Source organism: Bombyx mandarina, chromosome 16, assembly GCF_030267445.1.
Source record: "Bombyx mandarina strain Sakado chromosome 16, ASM3026744v2".
NCBI lineage: Eukaryota > Metazoa > Arthropoda > Insecta > Lepidoptera > Bombycidae > Bombyx > Bombyx mandarina.
Genome location: NC_143222.1, coordinates 4,632,240 through 4,650,027, shown reverse-complemented (window position 1 = coordinate 4,650,027; position 17,788 = coordinate 4,632,240). Strand labels below are relative to the sequence as shown.

Genomic DNA, 17,788 nt, shown 5'->3' with positions numbered 1-17,788 from the left:
CGTAGTCTCAGGCATTTCAAATTATCCGAGTGAATGGGGTTATTGACAATATGCCCAGAAGACCCACTTCTGTATGGAGTCAAATAGAAATAGCTGGTATTTGGGATCTCCGGCTCAGAGGGGGAAGCAGTAGTCGCTTGTGCGTTATAAAGCAAAATACTATGTCCAGTCATGAAGTAAATCAGTCAACAGTAAAGTCTTCAATAAAAACTATAATGCCAGCTTTGATTTTGGATATCGCCCGAAAAGGCGATCCCGACAATTTCAACAATTGGAATTGTGGTGTCATAATAAAGGGTTCTTCTTTGCAGTGAACGCGCAAGCCTAGATCTCCACTTCGATAAAGCAGCACGACACGAGAACCCTCTCATCGTGGCCGCCGGTAACTACATTCCCGATCCTGCGGACAGAATGGAAAGCAGTCGATGTCGCCCAAAACACGTCATTTCGGATCCTCCCGATCCACTAACGGTGTTTTTAGGTACCTCAAGCACCGGTCATCGTTCTCGTCGAACCCGTCGCTTGCGACGAAGGGCTCGACGAGTAAATTAACCTACAGACACAGCCCACTGAGTTTCTCAACGAATCTTCTCAGTGGGTCGCGATTCCGATCCGGTGGTATATTCTGCGAATCACCTACTAGTTAAGGTTACACTGAAATAGCCTCTCAAGGCTATAAGCTTAGATAGGAAAAAAAACCTATATCCTCAATCAGTTGAACTGAGCTAAATTTAACTAACTCCATTCGGAGAACCGCCCCAGAGTGTTCTCCGCTTGAAACACAAGTTTTGATCATCTCTTCTGCACCACGCTCCGAAAGAGACTCTGATGGCTGATATCGCACATGACAGCCGATATTTTATATTCTTTATCGCACGTTTGTACGCTGCTGTTCGAAGAGATATCAATGCCCACAGCTGGAGAACGTAAGATAATAAACTCAGTAGCCCCCTGGGTAAACCTCACAACAAAATCCCAGAAGACATTCAATTAATACCTATGTTTAAGAAAACTATGAAGGAACTATTTTGGATAAAGCAAAGCGTATTGTTATTAAGGGTTATTTTGAACCAGTAAGTAGAGGTGTTATGTGACATTTAAAAGTATGTTTTGATGACCTTTAAGTTGAGGTGTATGATCTGAATATTAAATACAATTTAGGCTATGATTACATCTTTCACGTTATTCCGTCTGCAGGAATACAACAAAAAGAGTTTCAGGCGTTTTAACGTCATATGTTGGTTATACTCGTAATCACGGTTTTTCCTTACGGTTGTAAATTGCAATTGCAATTACGTGACACCGCTGTAACACTCACTGTTTCTTACGTTACAAATATAAGTAGATACACACTTACCAGTTACAATCAATCTAATCATACTATCAAATAATTATCCTAAAAATACTGCACATTGAAAAGCTTTTCCACTGATTAATAATTATGTACGGCTATGCTTATAAAATTTATTTAACTTAGAAACCGTAAATGATAACTCTGATCGTCTTCAAAGCAAGGAATTATTTTTGGGGGAGGGAATAAAGCTGGTAACACCGCACCCTTATCTATTCTTAATCTGAAGACCCTAGGCTAGCAATACTTAGTTCACCGGTCTGTCAAAGCTTTGTAATAAAAAAATATATTACATCTACAATTTTTTTTTTATTACTTAGATGGGTGGACGAGCTCACAGCCCACCTGATGTTAAGTGGTTACTGGAACCCATAGACATCTACAACGTAAATGCGCCACCCACCTTGAGATATAAGTTCTAAGGTCTAAGTATAGTTACAACGGCTGCCCCACCCTTCAAACCGAAACGCATTACTGCTTCACGGCAGAAATAGGCAGGGTGATGGTACATACCCGTGCGGACTCACAAGAGGTCCTACTACCAGTAAATACGCAATTATAATTTTTGCGGGTTTGATTTTTATTACACGATGTTATTCCTTCACCGTGGAAGTCAATCGTGAACATTTGTTGAGTACGTATTTCATTAGAAAAATTGGTACCCGCCTGCGGGATTCGAACACCGGTGCATTGCTACATACGAATGCACCGGACGTCTTATCCTTTAGGCCACGACGACTTTTTTGTTATTGAAATTATGAAATTATAATTTGTTACTGATTTACTTTTTTCCGAATTCAACAAGAGTGAAATCTCGTAATCACAGTTGCATACATGATTTCGGCATTCATGTTCTGATAACTATAGAACCTATTGACCCCTTAACAGTAGATAGGCTGTAAGCTACCAAAGCCATAACAAAAATACAAACTTGTTTGTCACTTTAATGAATGTATCCAACAAGTGATATCCAAATCTGAAGGCTGACGGGTGACGAGCCATGACATTGACAATGCCGAGCGTAGTTTAAATCGCATGAGCATGCAATATGTTAATTCCTCAAGCGATCAGTTGGCAATGTATAGTGAGTATATTGGAGCACGGTGGATTATACTTTATTGCACAATAAGAAATTAACACATCGCCCATACATTAAATACAACTTCTGGACAACCATTGAGCGATAAAAAAAAATAGGCGAGCGAAGTATGTATGTACACTGCTAAACACTCGATTTTAGATCAATAACATTTCTTATAAATTATTATTATTGTTATTAATATACATACGTGTGTTTATAAATATAAAAACATAAGCATTAGATATTATTCAATACATAAATAATACGTATTGTCATAATCATTAAACAAACCTGTGACCACGACAAGAGTTTATAACCAACAACTTAAATACTATTTCAGCTTTCTTTATTATTAATCTAGCGTTTATGCACCACACTACAACTTATCATAGAAATATGTGTTCATTTAGATCTAGACGCAATCGTCAGGGAACAATCTATCCGATGATTTCCAAGTAAATTGTCCCTTCGCAATAAGGTGACTCTCTACAAAACTTGCATAGGCACGTCCAGTCTTGACTAATGCAAGTGTAGTGTTCGCTCACGCGGCCCGCACTAGTTTAAAATCCCTAAAATTCATTCAATACCGATTTTGCAGGATAACCGTCGGAGCACTGTGGTTCGTGAGGAACGTGGATCTTCACAACGAACTTGGAGTTGGACTCCATTAGTAAGTATCTATAGTCGGCATCAATGACACATTTTGAGAAAATGGCGCGACACAAAATCCCTCTTGTCGTAGCCGCCGGTAAACCCTATCCTGCGGACGGAATGATAAACAGTCGCCGTCGTCTCAAGCACGTCATTTCAGATCCTCCCGATCCACTATCGGTGCCTTTAGGTACCTCAAAGTACCGGTCACCGTTTTCGTCAAATCCGTCACGAAGGGTTCGGCGAGCAAATTAACCCGCAGACACAGCCTACTGAGTTTCTGACCGAAACTTCTCCGTGGATCGTGTTTCCGATTCGGTAGTAGACTCTGCGAAGCACTGCCCTTGCTAGTGTTAGCATCGTCTCCAGGTTAAAGCCCCGTGAGCTCATCTATCGTTCGGTGAATATAGTATGACTCCTCGAGGTCACTAGAACAGGAAGGTGAAAAAATTCAAAGGAAAAACAGTAAACTTCAATTTCTATCATCATTCATCTTCGTTTTTTGAGGCTTACAATTTTTTTGTGATCGCTTATACTAATATATTCTACGCATCGATCTAATACTCACGACGATTACAATTACTTTACACAGGTTTTTCTTATAATTTCCGTTATGCAATATGTGTTGTTGAAACAAATCTATATTATTATCATAAATTTTCGATAATATTATTTCCGATGTTTCAAATGCTTTAGAGTTTCTGTGATCGCGGACGACTAAGCTATTATTCGTTTACATTTAAATACTGTGCTCAGTTTTAATTATGTCTAAGACTCGCAAAAATCAAACAAAATACTAAATGTATACAAAATAATTTGTAGGAATAATTACTATTAAGTTCAATGTCGTAGAAGACCCCTCTGCATGTCTTTGTTATATTTTTCGTCGTGCCTGCCGCCGAATCTCCCACGAGACTCCCACGCCTGGATGTCGCGCGGGAAACCATAGTAATCGCGAATATCATCACCCATCATGATAGGATAGGATAGGAAGAGAGGCTGTCCCAGAACAACAGTAATGCGTTTCGGTTTGAAGGATGCGGCAGCCGTCGTAACTATACTTGAGACCTTTGAACTTATATCTCAAGGTGGGTGGCGCATTTACGTAGTAGATGTCTATGGGCTCCAGAAAAAAAAAATGGCGTCTCTCGGTGGAGCAGGAACTAGGCGTCTTGGACATAACGTGGGAGGAGCTAGAACAGACTGCCGAAGACCGATGTAAATGGAAGGATTTGATTCACGCCCTACACCACAGCAGAGGGTAACAGGAAAGAAAGAAGAAGATAATGAGATATCAGATAAATATAAAAGGTGCTGCTTCGCTTTTTATTATTTCGCTATGACTATCTTTGAATGTGTTAAAATTCAGAACTATAATATATTACACATGTTCCGAGAGCAACCACAATTTCAAACCAATCAGATTAACAAGATAAACAATCATTTCCTTCAAATCTAGCTGTATTCAATACTACAATATTACAATTTGTTACGTAATTCTGAGGACACCCGTAATCTTTGGGAAAACTAATGTATCAAAAATATATTTTGAATCGATTCAACGAATCTGTGATTAATTGAAATTATAATTAACGAAAATACCGAGTTATAATTGCTTCAAATCTAAAACCGTTTAGGCATATATAGTAATTGACATTCAAAAAAGATTCGTCGTGGTCTAAAGGATAAGACGTCCCGTGCATTCGTATCAAGCGATGCGACTGTGTCGGTGTTCGAATACCGCCAGCAGGTACCAATTTTTCTAGAGAATACGTGCCTGAAAAATGTTCACGATTGACTTCCACGGTGAAGGAATAACATCGTGTAATAAAAATCAAACCCGCAAAATTATAATTTGCGTAATTACTGGTGGTAGGACGTCTTGTCAGTCCGCATGGGTAGGTACCACCGCCCTGCCAATTTCTGCCGTGAAACAGTAATGCGTTCGGCTTGAAGGGTAGGGCAGCCGTTGTAACTATACTGAGACCTTAGAACTTATATCCCAAGGTGGGTGGCGCATTTACGTTGTAGATGTCTATGGGCTCCAGTAACCACTTAACACCAGGTGGGTTGTGAGCTCGTCCACCCATCTAAGCAATAAAAATAAAAATAAACTATATACGTTAAAATCCACAAATCGAACAAAAAACTACTCTGAACGGTTGAAACATTTTTACTGCAATAATTATTTTCAATTATTTATAAAAGAAAACGAATACCATTCGAAATAATAATAAAAAACACACAAAATAATTTTGTCTTGAACCTCACAATTCTACAAAAAAAAAGAGCCGCGAATTGTGGAGTTGACGTTCATACCGGAATTTCGTTTACTGTTTTTTTATTATTATTATTATTTTTACGTAATCCAAATACAAAAAAGTTATTAAGATTCAAATTGCTTATTAACTCACACGCACCCACGGAAAGCGGTCAGCGGTACAGCTTAATATTTATAACTCATGAACTTGACTCCAGTTAAGTACGCTGCGTGGATGACGCGGGAATTTCCTCGGGTAAATAAAACAAGACAGATGGCAACACACCGCCGCAGTTCCGTTCAACAAGTCCATGATTATGTGCGTCGAACGATTAGCATTGTAGCATTGTGTTCTTTTCGTTCGAATAGTGAATTCTGATTTTCTTGTGTCGTGAGTGCGATCGATATTAAACAATAACGCATCTAAATTACGAAAGTGAGTAGTTGGGATTTAAATTTAAGAGGTTTTTATTTTAAAACTAGCCGATTCGGCAGACTTTGTAGTGCCTCAATCGATAAATAAAAGACCTAAATTTTTGTATAAAAAAAAACTTAAAACAAACAAAAGGAATCTGTCCGACGGGGGACACGTCAAAGGGAATACAAAATAGATTATTTAATTCAGAGCATTTTCATATTTATCTACCTCTTAAACCTACTCTGGACTTCCACAAATAATTCAAGACCAATATTAGCCAAATCGGTCCAGCGGTTCTAGAGTTTTAGCGAGACTAACCAACAGCAATTCATTTTTATATATTTTAAAAATAATTTTCGATACTTATCCAATCGACATTCTTTAAGGCCTTGACATACTTGAAAACAATAGTATTAATGACATATAAAAGTAATAATCGATCGACAAAAATGCAATTTATTAAAAATATCACACTAATAAAATTAAAACGAATGGCGAACGTTTACAAAGATTTAAATAAATATTTCGTTAACACAAAAAACAATCTTAAAAACTGATTTACCATTAGCTGTCATCTTAGACTTATTAAAACAAAAATACTCAAATTTGAAGAATCAAACAAAATAAAATCAAGTGTGCAAAAATATTTGAATCTAATCATAATGCCATTGATACATACTAACTAAATCATAAGTGGCACATATCATTATAACACAAATTAGTACAGCAATAAAACATTTTACGGGAAAATAATCAAATGAAAATAATAATAAAAACATAGGAACCCGAAAATAATATTTTTAAAACAACACAACACAACAACATGGCTGAATAGTTTATTTTTCTATTTTCTGTCTTTGAATAGCTAATAAACGAATAAGAAGTGGAAACCTCTCAAAATAAATCGTGTAGGACTTCCTATTGAAAGATACTACAATTTAAGACTGAAAGTTTTTTTTTATTATTCAGTTAATTATAGTACCGTTCTGTGCAAAATTAAAAATTTATAAATTATCGTAATCCACATATTTCCCATTTTATCAACGTAATTTTCGCCAACTTTAATACGTCTGCTTAACTTGCCAATTTATGCATCAAGGATCTATGAGACAATGCCAAACAAACAAAATTAAGCATTAAAGACGAAATTATACATTTAACGAATTTGCCTAAAACTGTAATAGATTTTGCTTCAGGTGATGATTCAAAACTAAAATCATCAAATTCAATAGACAGTTTAGCTTTTATTCCGATAAAATTATGATTGACTTCAAGTCACCATGCAGCATTCACAACATACGGGCTCCGGCGACCACTTATTATCACCGGGGACGGAGAGCTCACCTGCCCGCCAACCAATGCAATAAAATAATATATGTAATTTTTTTTATTGCTTAGATGGATGGACGAGCTCACAGCCCACCTGGTGTTAAGCGGTTACTGGAGCCCATATACATCTACAACGTAAATGCGCCACCCATCTTGAGATATAAGTTCTAAGGTCTTAGCATAGTTACAACGGCTACCCTACTTTCGAACCGAAACGTATTACTGCTTCACGGCGGAAATAGGCAGGGTGGTGGTACCTACCCGTGCGGACTCCCAAGAGGTCCTACCACCAGTTTATAAATTAAACAAACACGATTAAACAGCAAACCGACCTAATTAATCAGAGCAAAAAATATAAAATTATTGTATACCCATCGACCCCTGATTCGTATTCAAATTTTCAAGTTAATCAGACGTCTTAAAATCAGTGAAAATTCCTATCAAATATTCCGTATATACAAACAAATATATATATACATTTATATATATACATACATACATACATACAATACATACATACGAGACTAATAAAATCGTTTTAAAAATACATATTATATATATAATACCAAACAAGCTCTGGCTTATAATACTAAGGTTGCATGGACTACAATAAATCATAGTTCGCATGAGCGACTCGTGAACCTGTTAAAGTTTTTGCAATTCAAATAGACGAAACTCAATTTAACTCTGCACTACCGCTACAGAAGGAAGGACAATGCCAAACTAACTAGTTGCCAAACATTCGAAATCTCTTAATACCCATATATCATTTCATTCCGATTATTTATTCGAACGTATTAAGCGGAAGTTTGAATTGTGACTCAGACGGTATAACGTCTTCTAGTATCTGGACTAGTGACTATTTTAATAAAGTACCAATGTCATTTTATTTCACCTAAACACATGCAAACTTAACTTGGAATTTTGTTGTGAAGGTTGAATTTAAGTATTGTGATAGCTTCCTGTCTGTTCGATGTTGAGTGCTAACATGCTCAAAATCTGAGTTACAATAACAGTTGCCTTGTCAGTTTTAGGTACACACAATATAAGTTAACAAAGCTTGAAAAGTATACAAAACACGCTTCAATAGTAAAAATTAAATACTATAACTTTTTTATAGCACACCGGATTATAGGTCAAAATAATAAAAATAAAAATAAAATTGTATTGTCATCGGTCCTTAATAAGAGAACAAGTTTTGAAGCTAATAATGCGTATACAAAAGCGTAAAAATGCACGTCCGATAAACTTGAGTTGAAAATTGCATTGAAATTGACCGTTAAATAAATAGACAACAACATAATCCAATGAGAACGGGTTCCACATGGTTTCTTGCAAATTAATTCATTGACACCTCAATTGCTGAAATAAGTAACAATTTATGTGGGATCACAATACGCCCTTACTAGCGCTTTTCAAGGCTCACTCCAATCCATCAATGAACATTTACTACATCGAATTATAAGATTATTTTTTTAAACAGGATACATACGTGACAAGAAAATATTTTATTTATATTTTTAATTCAAGCAAACGTAGGTTTTACCAGAAATTAAACAGTTCGACCTTAATATCTGCAGCTCCTTCACTTAGGGCCTTTGCTTTACTTTCGAAAAGTTAAAATATCATCCACCCCGAGTATCGCGAACACGTTTCTAGTACCACAGTTCAGTGTGCTTCAGCTAACCAATCAGCCATTCCGGTTTGGAGAGTATTAGAGCCGTTATTATAATGCAATTGACACAATCACAAGTCGTTAACAGCGAATTTCGTCGGCTATATTAACTTTACAGATGTATCGACCGTCAAGACTTTGGTGAATACGATTAATACTTTCTATATGTAAAATTATAAGACTAATTTCTCAATATCATGCCGCCGGGACAACAGCAATCGTCAATTTAACAAAAAGAAAACTCAATATCACAGAATAAGGTTTGACATCCACAATTCCAACTTTTGAGTATTTTCGTGTTACTATTGTAATTAATTCTATATTAAAGCACTAGATTTCGATGCAACCTTTACAATATATTTTTTATTGCGTCAACGGATGATCGAGCTCATCTTGATAGAAACATTATAGTATTAAACAATGATTGTCTCACCCTTAAAACCGAAGCTCATGACTGATTCGCGGCCAAATTCCTACAATACCTATTTGTTAAATTAAATCATGAATGTTAGTTACTTGAATTAGTGTTCACTATCTGCTCATGTGTTCTGTCAATGGTGAAAACTTATTTAGTTATTGTTACAATAAAGAAAAAAAAAACGACTCATGAGGGCTCAGAATATTACCACAACTTTTTTTCGAGTTCAAATTTCGTTTAATAACTTGCTCTAAAATCTATAAATACAGAGGTCACTATTTAAAATACAACATGAAAAATGATGTGGCTTATTAAATTTATTCGTTCTATACTTCGTTCGTGTTTTAAAGCTTCCAATAAATATTTATCTTGGTTAGTTGGCTTTTTAATTACCTATAAATACCCGCGATTCAAGGGCACAGTTTTCGTGTTCACGATGCCTTTCTTCCTGACAGTTCGCACCAGTCAAAAACAAGCTTAACTCGAGCCAACAGACAATCTATACAAATAAATAAAATTGGAGTGTCTGTTTGTAATAATAAAATAATTACTTTTTACTAAATGTGTAAGTGTATGTAAATGTATAACTTGTACATATACCAAAATAACCTTTTTTTGTTAATTTTGTCTGTCTGTTTGTTGCGGATTGTTAATCTCTGGAACGGCTGGACCGATTTTGACGGGACTTTCACTGATAGGTGATAGCTGATGATATAAGGAGTAACTTAGGCTACCGCGGTACGACAATAACCGCGGGCAACATCGCGGGACTCGGCTAGTATAATCATATAAATTCGTTGCAAAAAACGTAGATCAAGTTTTAATGGGCCTTCAACCTTTGCCTTCATTTCAAAATAAACTTTTCTCTCCTGCACTATCCAAACACCAAATCAATTATTAGATTTAACTTCGCATTTTTTTTCCTCAAAAATAATTAAATATTTACCTTATTAATGGAAAGTTAAAACTGGTTGATTAATTTGTAATAATATTTTTGTTTTTACGTTTAGTCGCCATTTGTAGAGTTTGTACCTGTAACAACACAATTATAGTTAATACACATTAATAAAAAAAAGATGAGCAGGTAAGCACTGCATATTTTTGTACAAGAAAAAATCACCGGTATGTGGGAGTTGAACCTCACCAAAAACTCCTGCCGCTCACAGCTGGCGCTCAACCCCGGACCGGGACGGAACCCAGTCCGGGCCATTGAAACTAGCGGGACAGGGCTGACGCAGAGCATATTACATCCATCCCAAAGCATACCTAATGTTAAGCGGTTATCAAAGCCAACCTTAATTGCATTGAATAACCGCTCTCCGAGTTTTCAAAATGGGACGATAGCTTGCTTCGCAGCGCAATTAGGCAAGGCGGCGGTTTATCCGTGTAAACTCCCAATCGAGTAATGGGAGGCAGGGCTGTCAATAAATAATTTAAGCCATAAATTCCCGAAAATTAAAACACTGATCTATACTAATAATCTATACTTAATATTATAAAGAGAAAAGATTTGTTTGTTTGTTTGTTTCGAATAGGCTCCGAAACTACTGGACCGATTTGAAAAATTCTTTTTCCATTAGAAGCCGACATTGTCCCTGATGAACATAGGCTACTTTTTTTATTTATTTTTTTATTTTTATTTTTTGGTTTCATGTGTGTTTTAATGTTTCCGAAGCGAAGCGAGGGCGGGTCGCTAGTAATAATAATAATAATAATAATAATAATATAAAGAGGAAAGATTTGTTTGTTTGTTTGTTTCGAATAGGCTCCAAAACTACTGGACCGATTTGAAAAATTCTTTTTCCATTAGAAGCCGACATTGTCCCTGATGAACATAGGCTACGTTTTTTAATTAGTTTTTTTTGGTTTCATGTGTGTTTTAATGTTTCCGAAGCGAAGCGAGGGCGGGTCGCTAGTCATATATAACACGATACACGCAATGTAAAATTTTAAGGTGCAATGACGCGCAGAAACGCGGGCTTCAACTGGAATCGCATCACATTGCGGATTCAAGAGATATAACGCACCAAACCAAAGAATAGTTTAGCATAATAATTATTTTTCTATTTTATGTAGGGTAATTGATCATTTATCCTTGTTAAATCTTCCAACATAAAAAAATAGTATTTTCTTCGGTTTACGCGAATCGTAGACATCATTAAAATCAATCTGTTAGTAGAGTATCTGGTCCACTCGGAGAATATTTATGAATATGCAATGATACTCATTGAGGCTGTAGGTATAACAACAAAAGGAAGATCTTCCACAGAGCGGGTGATATTGTTCGGTAGATCGACGGTCCGAATGTTGTTGTTTGCAACTTGTATATTGCAAGCTTATCTTGAAAATTTAGTAAGCGAGATTCAGGCATTTATCAAATATCTTGCGTTGTATGATGGCTACCGCCACAAGGCAACTGCGTTCTTGAGGTGCTAGGAATTTGCAAAATCCAGTAGTCATAATGGCGTTCACAGCGGCCCATGCCTTCACGCGTTACTGCCACCATTTACGCATCAGTCACGAGTTCCGGTCTGTAGAACATCATCCTGATGCATCTGTTATTTTGAACCTTCTACGGCATACAACTAAATTACTCTTTTAAAGATGTCTTTGAATTTTGCAAGAATACAAATACGTGCATATCATTCGTTAACCACTTTTTACCTAATAATATTATTCTGGATATCAATAGAACTTGCAATAATTATTATAAATTACCTAATCATTTAAAAACTGATACAAAGATCTGATAATACCATTGCTGCATTTTTTTTTTTTTTTTTATTTGCGCAATATCTTTAAATACATATTATTATAAACGTGAAATACTGGTATGAACAATTTTAATACTGCCCAAACTGGTCGTCGGCTGCACTTTTAAGTGTTTTTGTTCAAATAAAATTAACTTCGGATTTCTGGTGTGATTTTGAGTTGTATTCGAATTTCCTGTGACAGTTTTAGGTGGTTCTATTAATGTAGATGATTATTCATACGATAGTAATCTTGATCCATTTACGTATTTAGTATTAGGGTATCAATATTAATCAATATATCATAAAGTAACTTTCTTAGTGTAGATATCCGTTAGGTATCTTCCACTGGGGCTAGAGGAAAGCCCAATATCGGATAGTGTAATCTGGCCTCTAAGCTGGAATGGAATGTACGCCTAACGACAAACCAATTGGAGTCATTATATATAATACAATATACTTTTTTTATGGATTTGTATAGTAGACGAATTTAAGGCATTTGTGATACTGAGCGGTGTTTGTTTGTCTGCAGACCAAATATCAGAGGTTAGATAGAGGACACGTTAATCAGTATTCCTTAATGAGTATTGTTTTAAAAAAATTCCGTACAACAGAGAAGAGTCATCTTGTAAAATTCCGGCGCCTTCATTTGTTCCTAATAGATTAATCAAACCTGATTAAATATGACGTGTATGCTTAGATATCGAACAGGTAAGATCGCAGTCTGATGAGGTCGTTGGAAATTAAATTAGTTTCGTACCAAACTGATGTTTTTTAAATAATTTGTGTGAGTTGATATAATTATCTCAATATTTATTATTATAGTATTATTTACGTATCGAGACATGCGATTTTGTTGTGTTTACAATACTTCAATGCAATCCAAAAAATCTAGGATATGTTCATGAAAGCGTCCCCGATCAGGAATCAAATCTACGTAGTAAATCTTAGACAATTCGAGAGTCTGTATAATACCATATTTCAATGATAAACACTAGTTTTGTACACGAAAAATTTAGATGCAATGATTGGAGATTCTACTAGCTACTGAGAATCAATCCCACTCACATGAACTCGCATAAAAATCGAGAAGTAACAATCTTGGAGAAATTCATAAATTACACATTTACACATTTTTTTTTCTGTCTCATTTATCTGAATGAATAACGTGTATATCAAAATTATAATAAATTTTTGAAAAAAGTCGAATTCGGTTTTCCTCTGCTTCTTGTTTCATTATCCAGGCACAAAACGTTGCTTGCAGGGAACTAACCTCACCTCTTAACGCGGTCTTCGAAATATTTACAGATACACTTATTGTATCAGAGAACTGGGAAATAACCGGGTCTATGATATGAAGCAACAAAACGAATGAAAAAACTAAATACTCTTTCAAAATTTACATTACATTAATTTTGTTTGTAATTATTCAATGATGGTGTGAATTAATTACAAACAGCATTAAAGCTTCCATTACCATTTTTATGGAGTGTTTGTGGATAAGTCGAGAAAATGCAAATTTACGGCACTATTCACACATGCTTAAAATCTACATTAAAATTGGTAATTTACGTTTCATACATGTAATTACGTATCATTAGGTAGACTTGGTGTTTTTTTGTTGATACATTAATAAACATTTAATGTATTCATCGATATTTATTATTTTCACCAAACCAATTAAAATATGGCTACATATTAAATTTAGATTAGTTAAATTTGAGTACAAGTTGAAATACAAATGTGTTTGACATAGTGCATTATTAAATACTTGCCAAATCCGTGGTGCAAAGGTTTTGTTGTTAAATCGTAAAATACATAACCATTTCTGAGTCTACACAAACAAAGAATAATACGTTTGTCTGTCACTTTTTTTTTATTGCCTTTGTAGGCAGACGAGCATACGGCCCACCTGATGGTGAGTGGTTACCGTCGCCCATGGACTTCAGCAATACCAGGGGCAGAGCCAAGCCGCTGCCTAATTAACTTCGAAATTAACTAATTGAGCATAAGGGCTAGTAAGCAGTTAACCGGTGCTATTTATACGCATACTTTAGAGAACCAGTTCAAAAACTTCTTCAGTACTTAGATTCGTTATTTATTTATATTTTAATTTTTTTTTATTGCTAAGATGGGTTGTCGAGCTCACAGCCCACCTGTTGTTAAGTGGTTACTGGAGCCCATAGACATCTACAACGTAAATGCGCCACCCACCTTGAGATATAAGTTCTAAGGGTCATTTACACTTTTAATAAAGACGAAAGGGCAGATCGAATTTATAAAGGTTTGGTTTTTATATAATACATTAACATTTGCCCAAGGAATCCGAATAGCTATAGAAGTACGCCGAGTAAATTGCCTTATAAATAACGCTAGAATTTGTTTAACACCAACTTTTTAAAGTTTCATACTTTAGAATATTTTGAAGTGCAGAAAAAAGATGATTGTATCAATCGACTGAACTGAAAATATTTGATAATTTGTATAATATAAATAAATAAATAATTAATAAATATTTACTAACAATCACGCCACGTTAACTGGTCCCCTGCTGAGTTCGGAAAGAACTTGTTTTACAGGTACCAGATAACGGAAATAAATGTAAGATTTTTATTATACACATACATGTATTTAATATACATCCATAACCCTGGAAAAGACATTTTATATTTATCATACAAATATCTTCCCTTGGTGGGCTTCGAACCCGCGACCCTCTTGTGTAGTGACCATGTCACTTACCAGTTACCACTACACCAAACGGCCGTTTGAAATATATAGATACATAGTTCGTTAATATATAGATAGTTCCTTAATATTGATTTCAAAAATAAGTCGAATGAGTTTAATTTGAACATTAAGCAAGAAAATAAAAATGTTTCATTTTAATAAAAATATTTTTACGTGATAATTACAATAAGAAACGAACAACAAAACAATAATGCAATTGCGGACACTACTTGAAATATTCACGCACCAATATACCGACCAAACAGGAAAAACGAGACCATCACTTGAATCGCAAAGGCCCAAGATCATTAAAAATTCAAAGCCACGCTATCACGTCTAAAACGTCCTTTTGTTCTAGAGCAGTGACAACCTCGATTAAACTCATCTACGGACTTTGAACGGTTACTGTTTTTGAGCGTCCATTAATCGTGTCCTTTATCATTTACAGATGAGTCGCTACTGTGTGCCGAGGGCAGCGGCGGTGCTGTGGATGCTGTTCCTATTGCTGCCTGGAATAGGCACCCAGTTTGCTAACCCGATCAACTCATTACTGAACTTCGTCACTGAAGGGACTAAGCAACTCGATAGCGAGCCCCCTGATCAGAGGAATTTGCTATCAGAATATGATTTCATCATAGTAGGAGCTGGCACCGCAGGGTGCGTACTTGCCAATCGACTTAGCGAAATCCAAGACTGGAAAATTTTACTCGTAGAAGCGGGCACAAACGAAAATTACCTAATGGATATTCCTATAGTGGCTAATTACCTACAATTTACAGCCGCTAATTGGGGCTACAAAACGAAACCATCTAATAAATATTGTGCTGGTTTTGAAAACAAACAATGTAACTGGCCCAGAGGCAAAGTAGTTGGAGGTTCAAGTGTACTCAATTACATGATATACACCAGGGGTTCATCAGTAGACTATAACAATTGGAAGGCGATGGGAAACGATGGCTGGGGTTGGGACGACGTACTCCCGTATTTTAAGAAAATAGAGAATTACAACATACCGTCCTTTGATGACCCAGAGTACCACGGGCACGACGGGTATTTGAATGTAGAGCATGCGCCTTTCCGCACAAAGAAAGGAAAGGCATGGGTCAAAGGAGCACAGCAATTGGGTTTTAAGTATAACGACCATAATGGAAAAAGCCCAGCAGGAGTTTCTTTCCTGCAACTATCAATGAAAAACGGTACCCGTCACAGTTCTAGCCGAGCTTACCTGCATCCAATCAATAAAAGAAATAATCTACATTTGTCAAAGGGCAGCCTGGTGACCCGTATTATTTACGATGATGACACCAAAACTAAAGCCATAGGGATTGAATTGGAGAAATTAGGAAGAAAATATAAAATTTTGGCTTCGCGTGAAGTGATTTTATCAGCGGGGGCCATAAATTCTCCACAATTGTTAATGTTATCAGGAATCGGGCCCAAGAGACATTTAGAATCAATGAACATAGAAGTCATTAAAGATTTACCTGTTGGGTATAACTTAATGGATCACATCGCTGCTGGCGGCGTGCAATTTATGGTAAACGATCAGAGTTTCTCACTGTCAACGGAGTACATATTGAGGCATTTGGAGCTGGTTTTTAAGTGGATGGCAAATCATAATGGCCCCCTCTCTATTCCTGGTGGATGTGAAGCGTTGGTATTCTTGGATTTAAAGGACAAATTTAACGCAACCGGTTGGCCCGATTTGGAGTTATTGTTTATCAGTGGCGGTCTAAATTCAGACCCATTACTTCCAAGAAATTTCGGTTTCGACGAACAAATATACGCCGACACATATGGACCTTTAGGTAAAAATGATTTATTCATGGTATTTCCCATGCTGATGCGTCCCAAATCGAGAGGACGAGTGATGCTGCAAAGCAGAAATCCAAAAGCGTATCCCACTTTGATTCCTAACTATTTTGAGCACTCTGAGGATTTACAGAAGATTGTCGAAGGTATAAAAATTGCTATTGAAATTTCGAGACAACCGGCCATGAAGAAAATCGGAACAAAACTGTACGATGTACCCATAGAGGAGTGTTTGCAATACGGGCCTTTCGGAAGCGACGCATATTTTGCTTGTCAAGCGCAAATGTTCACGTTTACGATCTACCATCAAAGCGGAACTTGTAAGATGGGATTGAAGACCGATCCGACTAGTGTCGTGGATTCAAGATTGCGTGTACACGGTATCTCTAATTTACGTGTTATAGATGCAAGCGTAATGCCAGATATAACATCGGGACATACAAACGCTCCAGTATACATGATCGCAGAGAAAGGTTCTGATATGATCAAACAAGACTGGGGTAAAATATGAATTTAATGACGAATGCTCCAAAGATATTATAATTTAATTAGATCTAAATTTTTTTGGTTCGGTAATACCTAACCCAGTATATTTTATCACTTAGTTGTTTATTTTGGTGCAATTTATTTTTAGTAATTTATTGTAAAGCATATCTGTGATTTCGTTAGGGATAAGTACTAACTATTTATGTATAATAAATATATTACTTAAGGTGATGTCATAAGGGTTTAATTCTAACAATTAAATACAATTTAATATATATTTATTCTAATTTTCAAAGTCAAATTCAAGACGTTAAAGGCGGCTTTTTTAGGATTGTCACGATATGTTATTCGATTATATAATGTTATTGTTTAAGTAAGTGCATTATCTAAAAAAAAATTAACATCTGTATGTAAAGCAGCACACACATACATACTCAAAAATTCGTATTGTCATAAACAGTGTTTTCATTGTGCACTTCTTTAATTTCTTGTATGATACTCAATCAACGGTTACTTTTACCGGCTGCGAAAGACAATATGGACTTTAAAGATAACACGATTCTCACTAGCCCTTCTTCTTCATCTCAGTCGTTTGCACTCTTGGCAGGGTGGTCGTGGTCATCAGTTCGGATTGTAGTGCGCTATGGTCCTTATGAACATATATAGTGTTTATCAACATTTATCATTAGCATTGATTTTACCAAATATCCAAACGATTTAATTACTGCCCAAAAAAATCAAGTAACGAAAGTGTAACCAAAATTAAACAATATACAAACTGGGAATTTTCAAAAGTATTTTCTGAGATATAAGTCCTATTATCCTAT

At 35.9% G+C, this 17,788-nt stretch overlaps 2 protein-coding genes across 2 annotated transcripts in view; one reads left to right on the top strand and one right to left on the bottom strand.

Moving 5' to 3' along the window:
• Positions 1–17,788, bottom strand: part of Flo2 (flotillin-2) — a 419,882-nt gene that overhangs the window by 297,664 nt on the left and 104,430 nt on the right. The gene's annotated exons all lie outside the window — the stretch shown is intronic.
• Positions 5,579–17,195, top strand: LOC114252884 (glucose dehydrogenase [FAD, quinone]). Its single transcript, XM_028187563.2, has 2 exons — positions 5,579–5,779; positions 15,112–17,195. The coding sequence occupies exon 2, from the start codon at positions 15,112–15,114 to the stop codon at positions 16,984–16,986; it is 1,875 nt and encodes a 624-aa protein (XP_028043364.2). The 5' UTR covers positions 5,579–5,779; the 3' UTR covers positions 16,987–17,195.

Coding starts and splice junctions, on each gene's coding strand:
- LOC114252884 (XM_028187563.2), top strand. CDS start 15,112: ATGAGTCGCTACTGTGTGCCGAGGGCAGCGGCGGTGCTGTGGATGCTG.